At 34.2% G+C, this 18,068-nt stretch overlaps 1 protein-coding gene across 1 annotated transcript in view; it reads right to left on the minus strand.

Moving 5' to 3' along the window:
• Positions 1-18,068, minus strand: part of LOC111632208 (enhancer of polycomb homolog 1-like) — a 185,905-nt gene that overhangs the window by 50,806 nt on the left and 117,031 nt on the right. Inside the window, exons 5-6 of the mRNA XM_023376587.1 lie at positions 4,184-4,291; positions 5-72 (exon numbers count right to left, since the gene is read on the minus strand). Coding sequence (XP_023232355.1) covers positions 5-72; positions 4,184-4,291 — 176 coding nt within the window. The remainder of the gene's footprint in view (positions 1-4; positions 73-4,183; positions 4,292-18,068) is intronic.

Here is an 18,068-nt window from a genome sequence, read left to right on the forward strand (position 1 = left end):
TTACACTGTTCGACTTAAATCTCTTCGTAATTTCAACATTTTTTCATATGAAGTCTCGTCATTTTTCCTATTCTATTATAAAAAATAAAAATAAATAAATATTAAATAAAATTTAGGATATTATCCAATGTTCAGAATTTATCATTATAACTTTTCATAAAATATAAGACACATTCAATAGAAAACCAGAAAAGTGGCATTAAAAGTTGGAAGGACAAGCAATAGCATAGTAATTTTGACACACACAACTTCAAAGTCAAAGGCAACAGTAACTGACTGACAACACTATTTATGCAAGAGAACATAAGATAGCAAACCAATAAAACAACAGTTTCTCTCCAGCAGCAAATGAAGCAAGTGTGGTTTAGTGTTGTCTGATTTTTAATAAAAAAAAAAAAAAAACTAGTTGGTATCCATTGGCACTTGCACATTAGAATAAGATGACTACATACTTTGCACACAGGTGTACAAGTAGAGAGTTCCTAGATTCCAAAATCAGTCATAGTTCTGTGGAAGATTCTTCATGGCATTCACTGCAATTCCAGCCATAAAGAATCTTCCACAGAACTGTAGTTGTTTTTGGAACCTTATAACTCTACTCATACAGTTATGTGAGTCAACACAACTGTATAAGTTTAAGGAGATGACTACATGATTAGAGTCAACTCTAAATATCATGTAGTCATCTCCTTATTGTACCTGCATGTGCCAATGGATGTCAATTTTTTTTTTTGTCAAAAATCAGAAAAAACTACATTGCACTTGCTTCATGCACTGCTGGAAAGGTGTTGTCATTTTATCAGTCCATTGTTTTATGTTCTTGCACATCAACAATGTTGCCAGTCACAGTTACTGTTGCTTCTTACTTGGAAGTTTCATGTGTCAAAAGTAATATAATGTTGCTCATCCTCCTAACTTTTAATGACACTTTTCTGGTTTTCTATTGAATGAGCCTTGTATATGTTACCAATATATAAAACTGAAAGTTACTTATAACTTTATTATTGTAAAAAAAAGTATTTGAATTTCAAAACTACAAAATCTTGTCAGTTTTGATAAAAATTACATTTAAATATATAGTAGAGCATCGTTTATCCGAATCAATTGGGGACTGGGGTTGTTCAGTAAATCGATATTTCAGATAACTGATTATGTACAAAAAAATATATTAACCTATCCCATGTTGAAATTTTTCTCCGTTGTGTGTCACTTTGCGTTGAATTTTTGTCGATGTTAAGCCTAACGAAGACTATTGTATTGTTAAAAATTATTTTTTTATTTTGTACAAACAAAATAAATATATTGAAAAATATAAAAACAATAAAAAATTATACTTCAGAAGTTAATTTAGTATCAAAAACGTAAAATATTTGAGTAGCCCAAGACATAGCCAAAGATTGCAGCGCCACAGCACTGGCGAAAATTTAAATTTGCCGACTGGAATTCTTTCAGATAATTGACGTTTTGGATAACTGACTTTCGGATAAATGACGCTCTACTGTACTTGAACTTGGGTTCTATATATAGACTAAAATAGTCTTTATATACAAAACCCAAGTTCAAGTTATACACCAACCAATGCCAAATATTATCAAGCTAGAAACAGCTATAATATTAATAATTTATAAGACAATTTGGCACTAGAGTTAGGCATAGGTGTCATCTCTTGATAAATTTAATTATAATAATTTTAATTAAATAATTTAAAACTACTAGAAGAAAAGAATCAGCCTGAAGTGGGACTTGAACCCACAACTCCTGCTTATTGTGCAGATGCATTGTCAATTACGCTAGTAATGATGTTTGTGTATTTATATATGCCTTGCCAGGGTTTGCAATGGCCAGTTGAGTGTCCTGGGTGATGTTTACAGAACAAGGGCACTGAATGCATCCCCAACTGGCATTGTTATAACTGTCAATGATTATAATGTATGCTTATATATACTGGAAGAGGAGATTGGACTGGAGGTCTGGATAGCGTAATTGGCAATGCATCTGCACAGTAAGTGGGAGTTGCACCTTCGGGTCCGGCTCGAGGTCTATTCTTTTCTTCCAGTAGTTCTAAATTATTTAAATTATTTAATTAAAATTATAATTATTAAATTTATCAAGAGATGACACCTAATGCCAAATTGTCGTGTAAATTATTAATATTATAGCTGTTTCTATCCAATAATATTTGGCCTTAGTTAGTGTATAGCTTTTGTAAAGTTTAAGTATTAGAACTATAAAGACAGCAATTCTACAACTGCATTTCATGCACAATAATATAATTTCAAAACATTATCTTTATGAAATAAAGACTGTTTATTTAAGAAAAATGTCACTGATTGACTACTACATGTACAGAAAATAGAGTTTGGTTTTCAGGGGTTGATTTCTCTGCCTCCAAATACATTCAAAAGATAATTATTTTCTTAAGTAGTGTGAAAAATTTCAAACCTTGCTATAAAGGGTTTGCCAAAATATAAGCAATCAGAAAGTGCAAAAAATGTGATAATGTTTTAAAAGTTATTTATATGATAAATATTTTTTAAGCAGACTAATTAATTTAAAATATAAGTAAATTAAACTTCACTCTGACACCGGGGATAAAAATTTTTGTGAAAGAAAGATTTTTTCACGCAAAATTACACCGGTAACAGGTTCCGTATTTAATTTAAAATATAGCTAATTATGAAATTGATGCATAACTACAGTATAGCATCGATTATCCAAAACAATTTGGGAATGGGGTTGTTCGGATAATTGATTATGTATAAAAAAATATATTAACCTATACCATGGTGAAATTTTTCTCTATTGCGTGTCACTTCACACTGAATTTTCATTGATGTTAAGCCTAATGAAAATTTTTTAAAATAATAATCGTGGCTATTGTATTGTTAAAAATTATTTCTTTATTTTGCACAAACAAAATAAATATATTGAAAAATATAAAAACAAAAATTATATTTCAGAGTTAATCTAGTATCAAAAATGTTCCAGTGCAGAAACAAATTACATACTTTACATAAAGTAGGCCTACACGATGGACTTGATAAAAAAGGCTTCCTTAGTGCCCATAGGGTGAAGAGTAAAAAAATATAACCTATTTGGATTCTCCATATTAAGTGTAAATGTGCAGACAAGTATTTAGTAATCTGTGATTAAGTTAAAAGATTTTATCACTTGATTTTATCACAATTATGTTAAATATGTCTGAAATGCAAAATTAACAATATGCTAAAGACAAAATTACATTTGAAAATTTTAATGAAAGAGAATAATCTCAAATATCTTAATTTTGTTTCAGTTTAAAATTTTGTATTTTCTCTGTACAGTCAAATAAAAGTTATAATATTATGATAATGTGTACAATAAAATATAACAATTTTTAGTCTTTGTACGATAAGATTTTTCCAATCTTGCAATGCACTATTAACTGCATAAACACTTGTCACTGTCTTTTGACATCAAGGCAAACTATTCTAATTTGTTTCTCTTTTCTGTGATCCAACAAAATTACTGATCTGGCAATAAGTCCCAATGATGCTGGACTAGTGATGGTCAATCTGTATAACAAATAATTTCAAACTCATTTATGTAACAAAATACAGAAAGTCCTCATTGTTCATTGCTCTGCCCTATTGTTATTTATTTCATCATTAATAAAAGATATGAACACTGATAATTGAAAATCTTGAATCATTCACTATTAATTAATATGAATTATACAGTGTGGGCCAAAAGTCACTTTACCATTTAAAAATTAAATAACTTTTTTGCTATTATTATATTTTATTTTATTTTCCAATTTTTAAAATACAAAATTCGAAAATAAATTATAAGTAAATTAATGACAGAACAACTAGAACAACATGTAAGTTTTATTTTGAATATCAGCACTCCATTATTCTTACTCAGAGAGCATACATTGATTTCCATTCAGATTTCTTTTTATGGGTATATTACAAACAGCAAGTGTTTATTAATAAGCCCTGAACTCTTGTGAGCTGGACAATATTCATCAGGAAATTCAAATGATAAACAGAGAGTGCCATAACTACTTGAAAGAGCTTGCCTTTGTGAAGAGGAAAACGAGGGTCATTTAAAAGATGTTATCTTTCATGTTTAGGCCAAAAAAATCTCTAAGATGTTAAAAATAATGTTAAAAAGAAACTTATAAAATAATTAAAAGTACCTTTCTTGTCTGCATTTTTTCTGTTCGTCTTCGGAATGCAACGTATGGATTATTCACAGTTGAACCATCTCTCTTTTCCGTCTTAACTTGAGGTATTAATGGATGTTGCTATATAATAAAAGAATAAATATATAGTAATGGATATCACTAAAAAATGAAAAAAATAATAAAATATACACCATATTTTCTTGATTCTAAGACACTCCATGAGTTTGGAATTATATTTTAACTTTTTTTTTCCTTGAGAGAGGACAAACAGTTTTAAATAAATTTGCTTAAGTAACAAAGTTACAAAAGCAATACAAATTCAATAAAATAGGTACTGTTTGGCAGCTCTCTTTCCATATTTTCCTGTATATAAAGTAACTATTCATTTTAATAATGCATCAAAATGTTATCTTGAAATTTTTTATTATTATTAAATTATTTTAAATGTTACAAAGGAATTTAAATTAAACACTTATATCAGTTCAAATGAGCTATGTTGATAACAACTGTTCAATGGTATAGCCAAAAACATATAATATTAAATCTTGGTTGCTTCTTGTTCTCTATTATATGTATTTTCTTAGCACAATGTTGCCGTTGAGAACATATCACACAGGAACACTTTCAGAGGAAAAAGGTTGTTTTATTGGTGTGACCTTTTTTCCTCTGAAAGTGTTTCTGTGTGATATGTTCTCAATGGCAACATTGTGCTAAGAAAATACATATTATATTGGTACATAATGCATCACACAGTCTGCTTGTTGTTCTGGACTGTGAATGTATAAGATGCCATCAATTTTAAAACTCCTCTTTAACCCCATGATGCACTAACCAACTATCCAGAGTGGCTAACAGCAGGACCCTATAACCTACTGCAGGAACTGTCTTCTTGCCACCATTATGGCTTTGGCAACAAGAGTGTAACCCCTCACTTTACTAGTTTTGGCATGAAGGCTATTGCTTCTAGGCCAGCACCAAATTGGCTAGGTCCAGATTTTCTCCTGGAAAACTGTTTCACCTTTACTGGATAAAAGGAGTCTTATGTGATTGCTATCAAAGGTAAAAATCTGAAGAACTACATTTGCTTCATTCTCTCAGCATTCAAACATTAATCCTACACCTTGAGGGAAAATGTAGAAGTTTGTGAGAAATACCTTAAGTTCCTGAGAATAAGCTTTTTCACAACCATGATTTCTAGTTGCCATACCAAAGCAGATCTTCAATCTGGAAGTTCTAGAATCTCTGTGGCTAGTCACAGATTTCACTCAAGGCACAGGAGATAAGCAATCATTTCATAAGTGATAATAAAACTGTAAACATGTCTTAGACTAGACTGCCAAAGCAAAAAGTCCCTACCAAGTGATGTCCATCAAGCGCTCATTGCCCACAAGTCCCTTTCTTCTATCAGCAGGACTATCAGCTTGCACCAGACAAGCTCAATCAGTTACACTCAACTTATCCTGTTCAAAGAAGAGGCCTCCCTTGGAAACCTGTATGTAGCAGTCATGCTGGCCAATCAAGTCCTCATCATGTGTATCAATGCTCATCAAAACAATTGGGACTTGGCAAGCAACTATAAAGTCCCAACAGTATTAGTCTCTCATTTTGATGTAAATCTTTAAGTTACTATGTTAAAATGCAACTTTTAACCATTTGTCCAAACAGAAATAGGTTCCAGTATGAGAAGAAATTTAAAAATCTCAACAGTAGGGCCACAGATAGGAATAGGCCCGCAAACAGCAAGAATTATTTGGCCTGATATACAAACAGAAATATCTATATATACCAGGTCTCTGATATTTCTGTATACCTTCTGGAACCTTAGACCTGAACATTGCACTTCAACAGTTGAGACCAAGAAACACCATTTGGGTTCCTAACTTGTCCATCTCAGATCACTAGGTCACCATTCCAGGACTGATTTCCTTATCTTGGAAGGCAGTTGACTGTAAAAGACATTACCATAGAAATGAGTTGGATGATTGGCTAGNAACATTGCACTTCAACAGTTGAGACCAAGAAACACCATTTGGGTTCCTAACTTGTCCATCTCAGATCACTAGGTCACCATTCCAGGACTGATTTCCTTATCTTGGAAGGCAGTTGACTGTAAAAGACATTACCATAGAAATGAGTTGGATGATTGGCTAGTTGATGTTTCTTGGCACAAGAGCCATATAGACTAAGGTCACCATGTCAATTGTTAAAATTGTAAGACAATAAATAAATATAGATTATATATGAAATGGAATGTATGTAATGTCACGTATGCAATGTTAATAAAAAAAACCATAACAAGAATATAAAATGATACAAGTAAAAAATACAGCAGGGTATATAAAAGTATTAATAAAATAAAAATAAATAAATAATCAAATCTCTTTATACATATTAGTGATTTTCAGAAAATCCAGTAGTTTTTCAAGATTTGGTCTCTGGTCCGAAATTTCCAACAAACTTACAATTCCAAAATGCTGTCTACAACTTCTCTCAAAAGCAGATAACCTACAAAGTCAGAAAAAGCATGTTCTTGGTCATGCTCAAGTACACTAAATAATCTGTAATGTGCTGGCAAGACATTCATTATGTCAACAAAATGGCATAATGAATGTCTTGGCAGTTCAGCACCAATCACAAGACTGCCAGAAAAATGATCAATCTGCAACATCTCTTGCAGCACAAGCAGGAAAGCAACTAGTTTCTCTTCTAAATTATGAAAAGGAATGAAAACGAGATCCACTATTTCATTCCAGACTAAAAATTTCCAGTAAGTGGAAGTACCCGTACACAGGTTTCCTGGCTGAAAAGTTCAAGGTGACCTGGTAAGCAGACAACATTCTTCTCACATGTTCTAGCTTTGAGTGCTACTGTTGGATTTCCTGAAAAGTAAAACCATAAATACCAATCAGATCTAACACACTGGTAGATCTGATTGTTATTTATGCATAACATATTGTTATTGGGCAGCATAACACACTGGTAGATGTGATTGCTGCCATTCAATGAAGAAATATAGAAATGATGGGATAAGACAACACAATACATGGATGATCTGCCAAGATTGATTGGTTTGGTTTGTTCAATTTTATTTGCACAAGAGCCATACAGGCTATATAGCATCATGACACATGATACAATTTGTACAAAAAATAAATAAATAGATAAATACATACCATACAAAATATAATGATTTAACTGTCAGAACAACATTGGCAAAAAAATTTCAGAATCTACAGTAATACCCCGAACTTACGTGATAGGTGGGACAGAGCGGTAACCGCGTAAGTCGAATTCGCATAAGTTGGAGTATAATTTCGCATATAAATACATACAAATAATTTTTAATTAAGGCTGGAGACTAAAGAAAACAATTTAGAAAAAAATGTTTAATAAAATTTTAGATAATACATATGTATAACAAATTAGGCCTATATTATTTTACAATTTTTCACATTTACTTGATTATTACGCCATAATTTTAACATTGTTTCCATCTCAGCGATAATACTGTGACGTTTACGAATGATGCTTGAATTTAAAGATTGAGCATTTTTCACAGCTTCGAGAATTTTTTCTTTGCCTTTTATAATTGTTCTGACCGACAATTCCGGTAGATCAAACTTCTTTGCCAATTCACAAATTTTCATTTTTGTATCGAAGTCTTTAATAATAACAAGTTAAACGCGTTAGTAACGAATCATTCGAAAAGTCTAACGAAATAGGAATAACGATGACTTCATTCTCGCTTAACTCGTTCGACTTTACGAACATACCCAATGTTAACTTTACATTCCAAAGATAAAGTTTTTCTTTTCTTGTTTGATGCAGAAGAATTAGTTCTACTTCGTTTGGATGACACAGCAGAGTCTCTTGAGTCTCCGTAGATATAACAAACACAGAAATAAATAACACAAAATAAATTGTAGCTATGTGTGGATTCCGTGCGACACATCCGAACATGTAAGCTGAACAATAGTATGGGGGAGTGAGTAATCAAGGGTTGCGTGGCGCTCAAACAAAAGACGAATCAACGAGATTTGAAAATCGCATAACTCCGAGTTCGCGTAAGTCAGGGTAGCGTAAGTCGGGGTATTACTGTATACTAAATAAATAAATAATGATTAATCAGATTTCTTTGTAACAATTAACAACTTTCAGAAAGTTCAGTAGCTTGTCAAGATTTGGCCTGTGGCCCAAAATTCTTGGCAAACTTCTATTTCCAAACTGACTTGTGCAAGCATCCTCAAATTCAGGGCATTCACACAGTATGTGTCTAACACTTAGAGTACAATTGCAACTGTGGCATACTGGCTGGTTATCACCCTTCAAAAGGTATTGATGAGTGAACTGAGTATGTCCAATCCTCAGGTAAAAATTACTACAGATCTCCTTTCATAAACATCAAATGTCCAATTTCTACCAAAGGTTTGATCTCATGTAGTTTATTATGGACTTATGCATTCCACAAGTTTTGCCATCTCTCTTCTAGTCATTTTTTAACAACTAGCTTCAAGTTGCCTCATTCAAAAGGCATTGCATGCTGTAAAAGACTTGCTGACTTTGCTGCTGTGTCAGCTTGTTGTTCCCTCTTATACCCATGTGGCCTGGGACTCAACAAAATTTTAGGGAAATTACTTGCAAAAAAATGGCAAATCAGTTTATGAATTTTAAACACTATGGAGTGAGAACTAGGTTCAAATGAGATCAAAGCCTGAAGTGTACTTGTACTAACTGAGTCAGTGTAAATCATGCAGTAACATTGCCCTTTTCTATTTATAAGCTTTTAGGCTAATTGGATAGCCTGAATTTCTGCAGTGAAGATGGAAGAATTCAATGATATTTGATTCTGTCATAATTTCATCCTGACAGATAAAGGCTGATCCAATGTAATTATATGATTTACATCCATCAGTGTAAACAGGAATTAAATTTCTATGGTGGTGTTCAATTTCTGCAAAGTGCTGTCTATACACATAATCTGGAGAAATTCTTTAGGAAACTGCTTTAAGCTAAGATTGACTTTTGTCAGAGGAATTGACCAAGGTGATATACTATCAACCTAGGGCTGTGAAATGTTGCTTGTGTCCAGTTCAAGCATGCTGCTTACTTTCTCCATTCTTATGTTGAATGTAGGGATACTAGACAGGTGGGCTGCAAATAATCTTTTCAGCTGAGTACCTGATACTGTAGAATAAACTAAAGATTTAGTCTGAGATTTCAATTTAATATAATAAAAGAGAGATAATGGAGGCTCATAAGCAGCCACATACAGGCTTTGAACAGGAGAAGTTCGAAAAGCACTAGTGCACAAACGCAATGCTTGATGATGGATTGGATCCAGCATCTGAAGAGTAGATTCTCATGCTGAGCCATACACAATGCATCCATAATCCAGCTTAGAGCAAACAAGGGCCCTATAAATCCTGAGCACAGAACATTTGTCTACTCCTCAGATGAGTAGAATAGTACCACCTTTAATTAAAAGATTTAGCAACTTTAGACATCTACTCTTCAAAATGTGCAAGTGTGGCAAGAAAGTCAATTTTTGGTTGAACATAACATTCAGAAACTTAGCCTCGTTGACTATTGGGATTTTAACCTCATTTAAATGAATTTCAGGATCTGGGTGTAAGTCTTCTTCATGTTAAAGGTAAAACCATTGGTCTTGGACCAATCATATATGCAATTTAAGAAAGTTTGTAGTTGTCTCTCAATAAAATTCATGTTACTAGACTGGCAGGAGATTTGGATGTGGCCGTCGGCCATGATATTGTATATTTTAATATTTTGTATATTTTATTTTTGATTTAATCCTAGCCTTCCTTCCTGTTTCTTTGTTCCTTCTAAGACCTTCTTATCTACCCCTTTTGTCCCTAGGATAGGATTATCTTTTCCATGTAAATAAGAACAAAAGAGGAAGTGGGGCCCTGGGGCAAAATGGACAGAAAACGAGGCACTCTGGGTTAAGATCCCGAAGAAAGCAGAGGAAAAAAAGTGAGAGCTCGTGACCTGAAGTTAAGGTTAAGGATCGGCAAGAAAGAAAAGAGACGGTTTTGGGAAAAAAGTCTGTAAGGACAACGAATAATCAAAGGAAAGAAGACAATTTTTTGATATCGAGAAGTAGCCGTATAAACTTTAGAGCAAAGATATCAAGTTGGCACCATAATCTGAAAGCGTACATATGTACCAAAAGAAATCTTGGGTATTTTCATTCTCCCTACATTTTGTTTCTGTATCCATCTGTCCTGTACTCTTATTTTTCATTAGTTATAAGATAGATATAAGTTAGACATAAGTTAGTTATACAATTAGTTTTTTTGTTATTTTGACGATTGTCACATGTACGAACCCCAGTGATAGTAGAGGGCAAGCCTGTTCTTTTTTCTTTGTGTATAGAAGAAAGGCATAAAGTTTATAAAGTTGAGATTCTGAAAAAAAGAAAAGAAAAGAACCTGTTTGGAAAGAATAAAGAATACTTTGTGATATAATTGAATTTTGTATCTTTCTTTTTGTAACTTTTCATTCACTGATTTGTATATGTCTCTCAGAACGAACTACCACATGAAAGTCATCTACGTACTGAGAGTGTTTCATACTGGGAGGAAGACAGCTAGCCATGCTGTTCATTTTAATTAGGAACAGAGTCACACTCAAAACAGAAACTTGAGAAACATCTTCTTCTTGTGTGAAAAGCCTAGATAAAGTAGTGCCCATGCTAACTTGAAATCTTCAATTCTGTAGAAAGTTTTTTTTTATTTTTTTTATAAAAATTGGCAAATTACCTCGCAATCCAAAATGGTGCAGATCACAGTATATTCCATATTGCCAGCAGCAATCTTAAGCCTTCTCTATATCAAAGATGCTGTCATCAAACAAACACTTTGCTTATAGATGTTTCGAGGTTTACTAAATTGTCAATGGTACTTCTGTTCTTACAAAATTCACTCTCAAGTGGTGAAAAGTAATCCTTTTCCTCTAAGAGAAACATCAGACATCTGTTTACCATTCTCTTGAAGAGTTTACAGAGACAACTTGTTAGAGAGATTGGTCTGTAATTAGAGGGATTCTCATGGTCTTTGCTTGGATTGTGGATGAGAATAATAATCGATATCCTCCAAGAATCAAGAAAAGCATGCTCTGGCTATATTCTCTAAAACAGACTCAAAAGATTACTAAGGAAATTGTTTCACAGATTTTTAATCATGTTGTAGTGGATTTTATCTAGGCCTACAGCAGTATTCCCCGAGTGACAGATAGCTGTATATAGTTTTATCTTGGTAAATGGCACATTGTATTCTTCATTAGATGTGGAATGAAACTTTAAACACTGTTTTTCAGTTTGGGCTTTATAAGCTTGGAAATTTCTTGAATGCATTATATTGCTGGATGAAGAGGAAAACATTTCACCCAACAAATCATCAATACCATGAATATTGCTGATTATTGTGCCATCATTTTCCAGCATGGACAAAGACTCAGAAGTATATTTCCCATTAATTTTATGGATTTTATTTCAGACTGCCTTTAAGCAGATGGAAGATGTTATACTAGAAAGATACAGTGGTGCCTTGTATAATGTACGCCTCGAATAACAGACGCTGCGAACAACGGACTTTCTGTTTGGCCGTTACGTGACTCGAGCAACGGACTGGCTGCAAACAACGGACTTTCTGTAAACAAGTGCGAATGATGTTTTCACTCATTTGCCATTGCCAATGACAATCTGCTATTTTTATAATATATTAGTATTATTAGAATATATTATTAGTATATCTGAAGTACAGAGCTCCCGTTGGGATTCGGCTTGCTCCCTTGTTTATTACATACAGTACATCACCTCAGTGCAGGGTATTTACATTTATTCAAGTGTTGTGCAAATCATGGCTTCTAAAAAAACAGAAAGGTGATTTCAATTGAAACAAAGCAAGAAATCATCAGAAGGAGTGAAAGTTGACAAAAACTTCCTTGTCAAATGGGGAGAGGTTCAGGAGTTTACCAACACTCATTATCCAAACAGAGCTGAGGCCAACAGGATCAATGATCTCTAAGATGTCACCTTTGTCCGTCATTTCTGACAGGTGTTAAAGAAGAAAGAGAAACAGACCACCTTGGTCATGTTTTTCAAGAAGCCAGTGGGCAAAAAACAAAGGATGGAACAAGAGGAGATGACCCTGTAAGCTCCAGTAGCCTCTCCTGAATCTGACTCCGATTAAAAAACAATAAGAAGAGACCTGCTGCAATACGTAAAAAGTCTGTATGTGTATGAATGTGTTAAGAAAGTGTTCCTCCACCTCCTCCTCACATCATCTGACTACCCGGCATAATTGGTGACTGCTCCATTTTCATTTTTTTAATGGTACAGTACGGTTATTTTATGCTGCGGGACGAATTATATGTTTTAACATGTATTTCTATGGGAAAATGCGTTTTGTATAATGGACTTTTCACTTAATGGATGTACACTTGGAACGGATTAAGTATGTTATACGAGGCACCACTGTACTTCCTCCAGGAATCCCTTTGACTTTGCCTCCTTATTTTTCAAGCATTTGCCTTTTGAAAAGCAATCAAATTGCTAGCAGTGGGGTATCTTCTGAAAATCCCCATGCTTTCTTTTGTTGTTTGTATGCTGCCTTATAATTCTGGTTCCACCATATTTTCAGATGTTTTGGATTCTGGCTGATGTTTTCCCCATTGTTATTTCAGCTGCCTGAATAATACTGGAAGTGACAGCTTCAACTTCATCATTGATATCAGTAATATTGACAATTTCTCAGACGTTGGCCATAAAGGAGAATGTAGGCCAATCAACTGTCTCCAGTTTCCATGTGGTGGACAGGCTGTTTCACAGCTTTCTCTGCCTCGGTATTTTAGAAATATTGGGAAGCAGTCATTGGAAAATGGATTAGATCCAACCTCCCATAAAAATGCTGAATATAAGTTTGGGGTTGCTAATGATAAATCAATGGCACTGAATATTCTTGTTGGGGCATGAAAGTATGTCACTTCTCCAGTATTAAATAGATTTAGTTGGTGATTGTCTATAATTCTCTCAATGGCTCTGTCTCAACAATTGATGTCAGGACTACCCCACATTGGATTGTGGCCATTGAAATCACTGAGTCAACAGCTGTTCAAGCAAGATATTCAATTCATCCTCATTGACTCTGACATCTGGTTGCAAGTATATAGAACAAACTGTGATAGTTACACCAATTAAATTCCTGACTGCCACTGCTTGTAAGTCTGTGGTTATTTGTACCAACAAGAATGGGATTTAGTGTGAAACCAGTACAGCCACCCTTCCATTGGCACAGTTGTTGCTATCATCATCCTTGTGGTAAAGATTGAATCCTTCTAAAGAAATTCTTTCTACAGGTTTTAGATTTGTTTCCTGGAATGCCACACAAGACAGATGGGATAGATGATGTCAGGTGTTTAATGTCAGAGAAGTTGTTGCGGAAACCATGACAGTTTCATTGAATATCCATTTTATAATCCATTATGTGTTTGAGGCAGCATTCTTTGTGAAAATATCCCTCTTTAAGCTTTCATGTGGTGTGACTGTAACTTCCATATCTCCCAGAGTCTGTTACCAAAAGTTTTGCTGATTGTTGAGGGAGGCTGTTTCTACAAGCAAGTCTTCTGACCTCAATTTTTGTATTTTTTTCAGATTTTCGATGATCGATTCAAATAATTTTTGAATCAAGAAATGAGAACATTTAAACAAGAGTGTTTCTCCAGTAGCATGAACTATGAGGTAGGCTGGCTGGTTGGAGGAACTGACATCTTCTGGTGGTGATACATCTGTACGCGGTTGTTTTTCTTTTGATAAATCCATATTGAGAAATAATTATTCAGTTCCTAGTGACCCCATGGGGCCCAACAAGGGAATGCCACCAATGGAGGACTCACATAAACAGTCACACCAGGGTTTCCCAGGAACTATACCCTCACAATGCAGTCAAGAAGAGCACATCTTGTCTGACGACAAAACTGTCAAGCAGGGACATGTCTGCTCAGTCNTGAGAATGTCCCGGGAAATCCAACTCCAGCTGTGTTCAAGGTCATCCAGATGTGTAAACAATAACTCATCGGTGTTAAATTTCACAGAAAGGCAAGACAAAGAAAACTAAATGATGAAGCTTTTTAACCAAAATTAACGCATTTTTTTCGTTTTTTTTCAGTTTTAAGTATTTTTTATGCTTAATTAAAATTTTTTTTTTAAGTGGAAAAGAAGGGGTTAATTTCACAACTGGTTTACTCACTCATAGAGTGAACTTCTGATTTTTTTGAAGATTTAGAGAGGGCTGCTTTCAATTTTTGTTTGTTAAGTGGGTTCTTATTTGCATTTTTAGAATCCACAGTTTTTGATATTGCCCTTGTTTTAGATAGAGGTGTTTTTGTCCTAGTATTCTCCTTTTCTGCTGTTTGTGTAGATGGATGGAATCAGTAAACATTTAGCATGGCCGGTGAGATTCATTTGGAGAAACAGATATCTGCTTGAACCCTAAATGTCTTTGTGGATTTCAAAACAGCAGCAAATGTTTTCTGTTTCATATGTGCACTTGAAGTAATCATGCAATAAGCCTCTGGGTATATTGTTAACAGTTTTCACCAGTTGAATCTATTTTTCTCTTTTCCACACAGGGCATTTCCGGGAGTAGGCAAGATAGGCATATAAGATACCTATACACTCAGTACTCTTGTAACCTTTGGTTCCATTTTGTGCGCATACACTTTTTCCTCGACAGGATGCTTGTGAATGTCCAAACTTCCGGCATTTAAAGCAATGCAGCGGATTTGGAATGTACTGTACATGTGAACTGAATAATGGAGACATTCTGCTGCAATAGAAGATGATATTGATGGTTTATTGAAAGTCAAAATTAGATGCTTAGTTAGTATTAACTTTCTGTCTCGATGAACGGAGATTATCAAACAGCATTGACACCTTGGTCTGAATATCTGATTTGTCTTCAGACATCAGATTGATTTCAGATATCACACCATGTGATGAGTTTAAGCTTTCATGTGGTGTGACTGTAACTTCCATATCTCCCAGAGTCTGTTACCAAAAGTTTTGCTGATTGTTGAGGGAGGCTGTTTCTACAAGCAAGTCTTCTGACCTCAATTTTTGTATTTTTTTCAGATTTTCGATGATCGATTCAAATAATTTTTGAATCAAGAAATGAGAACATTTAAACAAGAGTGTTTCTCCAGTAGCATGAACTATGAGGTAGGCTGGCTGGTTGGAGGAACTGACATCTTCTGGTGGTGATACATCTGTACGCGGTTGTTTTTCTTTTGATAAATCCATATTGAGAAATAATTATTCAGTTCCTAGTGACCCCATGGGGCCCAACAAGGGAATGCCACCAATGGAGGACTCACATAAACAGTCACACCAGGGTTTCCCAGGAACTATACCCTCACAATGCAGTCAAGAAGAGCACATCTTGTCTGACGACAAAACTGTCAAGCAGGGACATGTCTGCTCAGTCTGCATTAATCAGTTCACTCTGGGCCGAGGTCAAGAATGACTCAACAACCAGCCGAATGACTCAAATGGAGCTTGATTTGAGCCTCCCATTTATCCGAAGCAGGGACAAAAGCAATATGTTGGGAACATTATGTACCCCTCAACTAACAGAATACGCCTTTCCGGCATATGGGCAGAAAGAGCACAGTAAACACATGGGCATTCAGATATAAGAAATGGTAAAGAAGAGTTACTGAACCATTTCTGGGAGGTCCCCTCACCACAGACAGGAACCCACATCAAGGGGATGTGCCAAGGAAGGGTGTCTCCTGGGAGGACTTTGTATGAAAAACTGGTCCTTATTTAGGTGTTTAGAAATGTGAAAAATACTTGGAAAAGTCCATATGGCCACCCTGTGAGTGACTGCAAACTGCATCTAACTACCAGTTTTCAGTAACTTCATCCACTCAGCTACTGGTGGGCTCAATGAAAGATGCCAGGCCCTCTCAGTTGTCTTCCTTAACAACAATGTAAGACCTCCACAGAAAAGCAGCAACAGCTTCCTATATTGCCAAATTCAGTTGGGAATGTCTCAACCACCCTCTTACTTAGCATACTCAACAATTTTCACTTCTTCCTAGATTTGAAGGTACTATGAGAACAGTGTATCATTAGCAATGAAGTGAAAGCTATTTAAAACTTCATAAAAGTGTAAGACATAGATGAAGTTTTCTTTAACTTAATAAAGCAATACATCAAGGTAAGTCTATGTCAAAAAATAACATAACAATGCCCCCTCCTATCCATAATTGGCTTTCAAAATAAAAATCCTTGTTAATAGGAGATATGGAAAAATTTATTTTTGAACTATCACATATACATTCTAAAAGCATTTTTTGAAATAAATAAATTTTATTTATTACATTTTTCAAATCACAATTCAGTAGATCCCCCTATAACATGGTAGATATATTCCGTGTTTTATGAAATTCATGTTTTATGAGTCCTTAAATACATGAGCCAATCACAACCCAACACGTGTGCAGTTTACGAACTACAGCTGTTTGAAAGGTTTTCTTCCATAAAATTAATCAATTCTAGACTAATTTGACTCAACATTTCCAAAACACATATAATCTTTTGGGAATAATCAGTATAAACTATGCTATAAACAAAAAATTGTAGGATTACTTATCGAGTGTGCACCGTTCGACTACGTCATTGCTTAAGCTTGTTTTCATTGTGGAGCAGCGCATTAAATTGCGGGCACGNTAATTTATTGTAACTTTATTATAATTATATATATGCTTTTTGCCGCCTGGCAACACGCTACAGAGATTTTAGGCTAGTAAGTTGAGTTTACTATCGTCTGTACAGTATGTAAATTAGGTACCGTAAGTCTAATACAGCACTAATTTTATACATTTCTTGTGAAAGAAACATTTGTTATTCAACAGCCATAAAAATTATTTATATTAATGATGCCTCCAAAGTTCAACAAAGTTTTCACAGAAAAATAAATTATCAGAAATCGCGCCCGCCATTTGGTGCGCTGCTCCACAATGAAAACAAGCTTAAGCAATGGCGACGTCAAACGGTGCACACTCGGTAAGTAATTCTACAATTTTTTGTTTATAGCATAGTTTATACAGATTATTCCCAAAAAATTATACATGTTTTGGAAATGTTGAGTTGAATTAGTCTAGAAACGAACCTTAAAACCTTTCAAACAGCCTTAGTCTGTAAACTTCACACGTGTCGGGCTGTCATGGCTCATGTATTTAAGGATTCCTACAACGTAAAATTCTTATAAAGTGGAATGTATCTACGTGTTATAGGGGGGGTCTACTGTACATTCATTCATTGTTAATACCTTACATTCTTTGATATTTAGAATTTTATTAGTTAATTTTTGAAAATAAGAAAAAAATATATACCATATTTCTTCAATTCTAAAATACACCATGAGCTTGAAGTCAAATTTTCAATTTTTTTATTCAGATATTTTTAATATTGCAACATAGTATCTAGTAAACATTTTACACATTAAAAGAATTTAAATTTAATGCTCATTACCAGCAAAGTTCACTTGAAACAATATGACTGTTGAGCAGTAAAGTCAAAAAAATCCAGCAACAAGTTGTTTAATTTTTCTGGTTGTTATGAGATTTTATTTTAAAAATAACATTTACAGTAGAACCTTGATTATCCGCCCTAATTGGGGACTGGGGTTGGTCGGATAATTGAAAAGTCGGATAACCGAAAAGTATGAAAAAATCCATTATTAGTGTAGTATATTATTATATCCCATGTAATTAGTATATTAGTATATCGCTATTAACCTATTTTGCGTTGAATTTTCATCGATGTTAAGCCTAACAAAAATTTTTTAAAATAATAATCGTCGCTATTGTA

Source organism: Centruroides sculpturatus, unplaced genomic scaffold (genome assembly GCF_000671375.1).
Source record: "Centruroides sculpturatus isolate CEXI.00-Female unplaced genomic scaffold, Cexi_2.0 scaffold407, whole genome shotgun sequence".
Classification (NCBI taxonomy): domain Eukaryota; kingdom Metazoa; phylum Arthropoda; class Arachnida; order Scorpiones; family Buthidae; genus Centruroides; species Centruroides sculpturatus.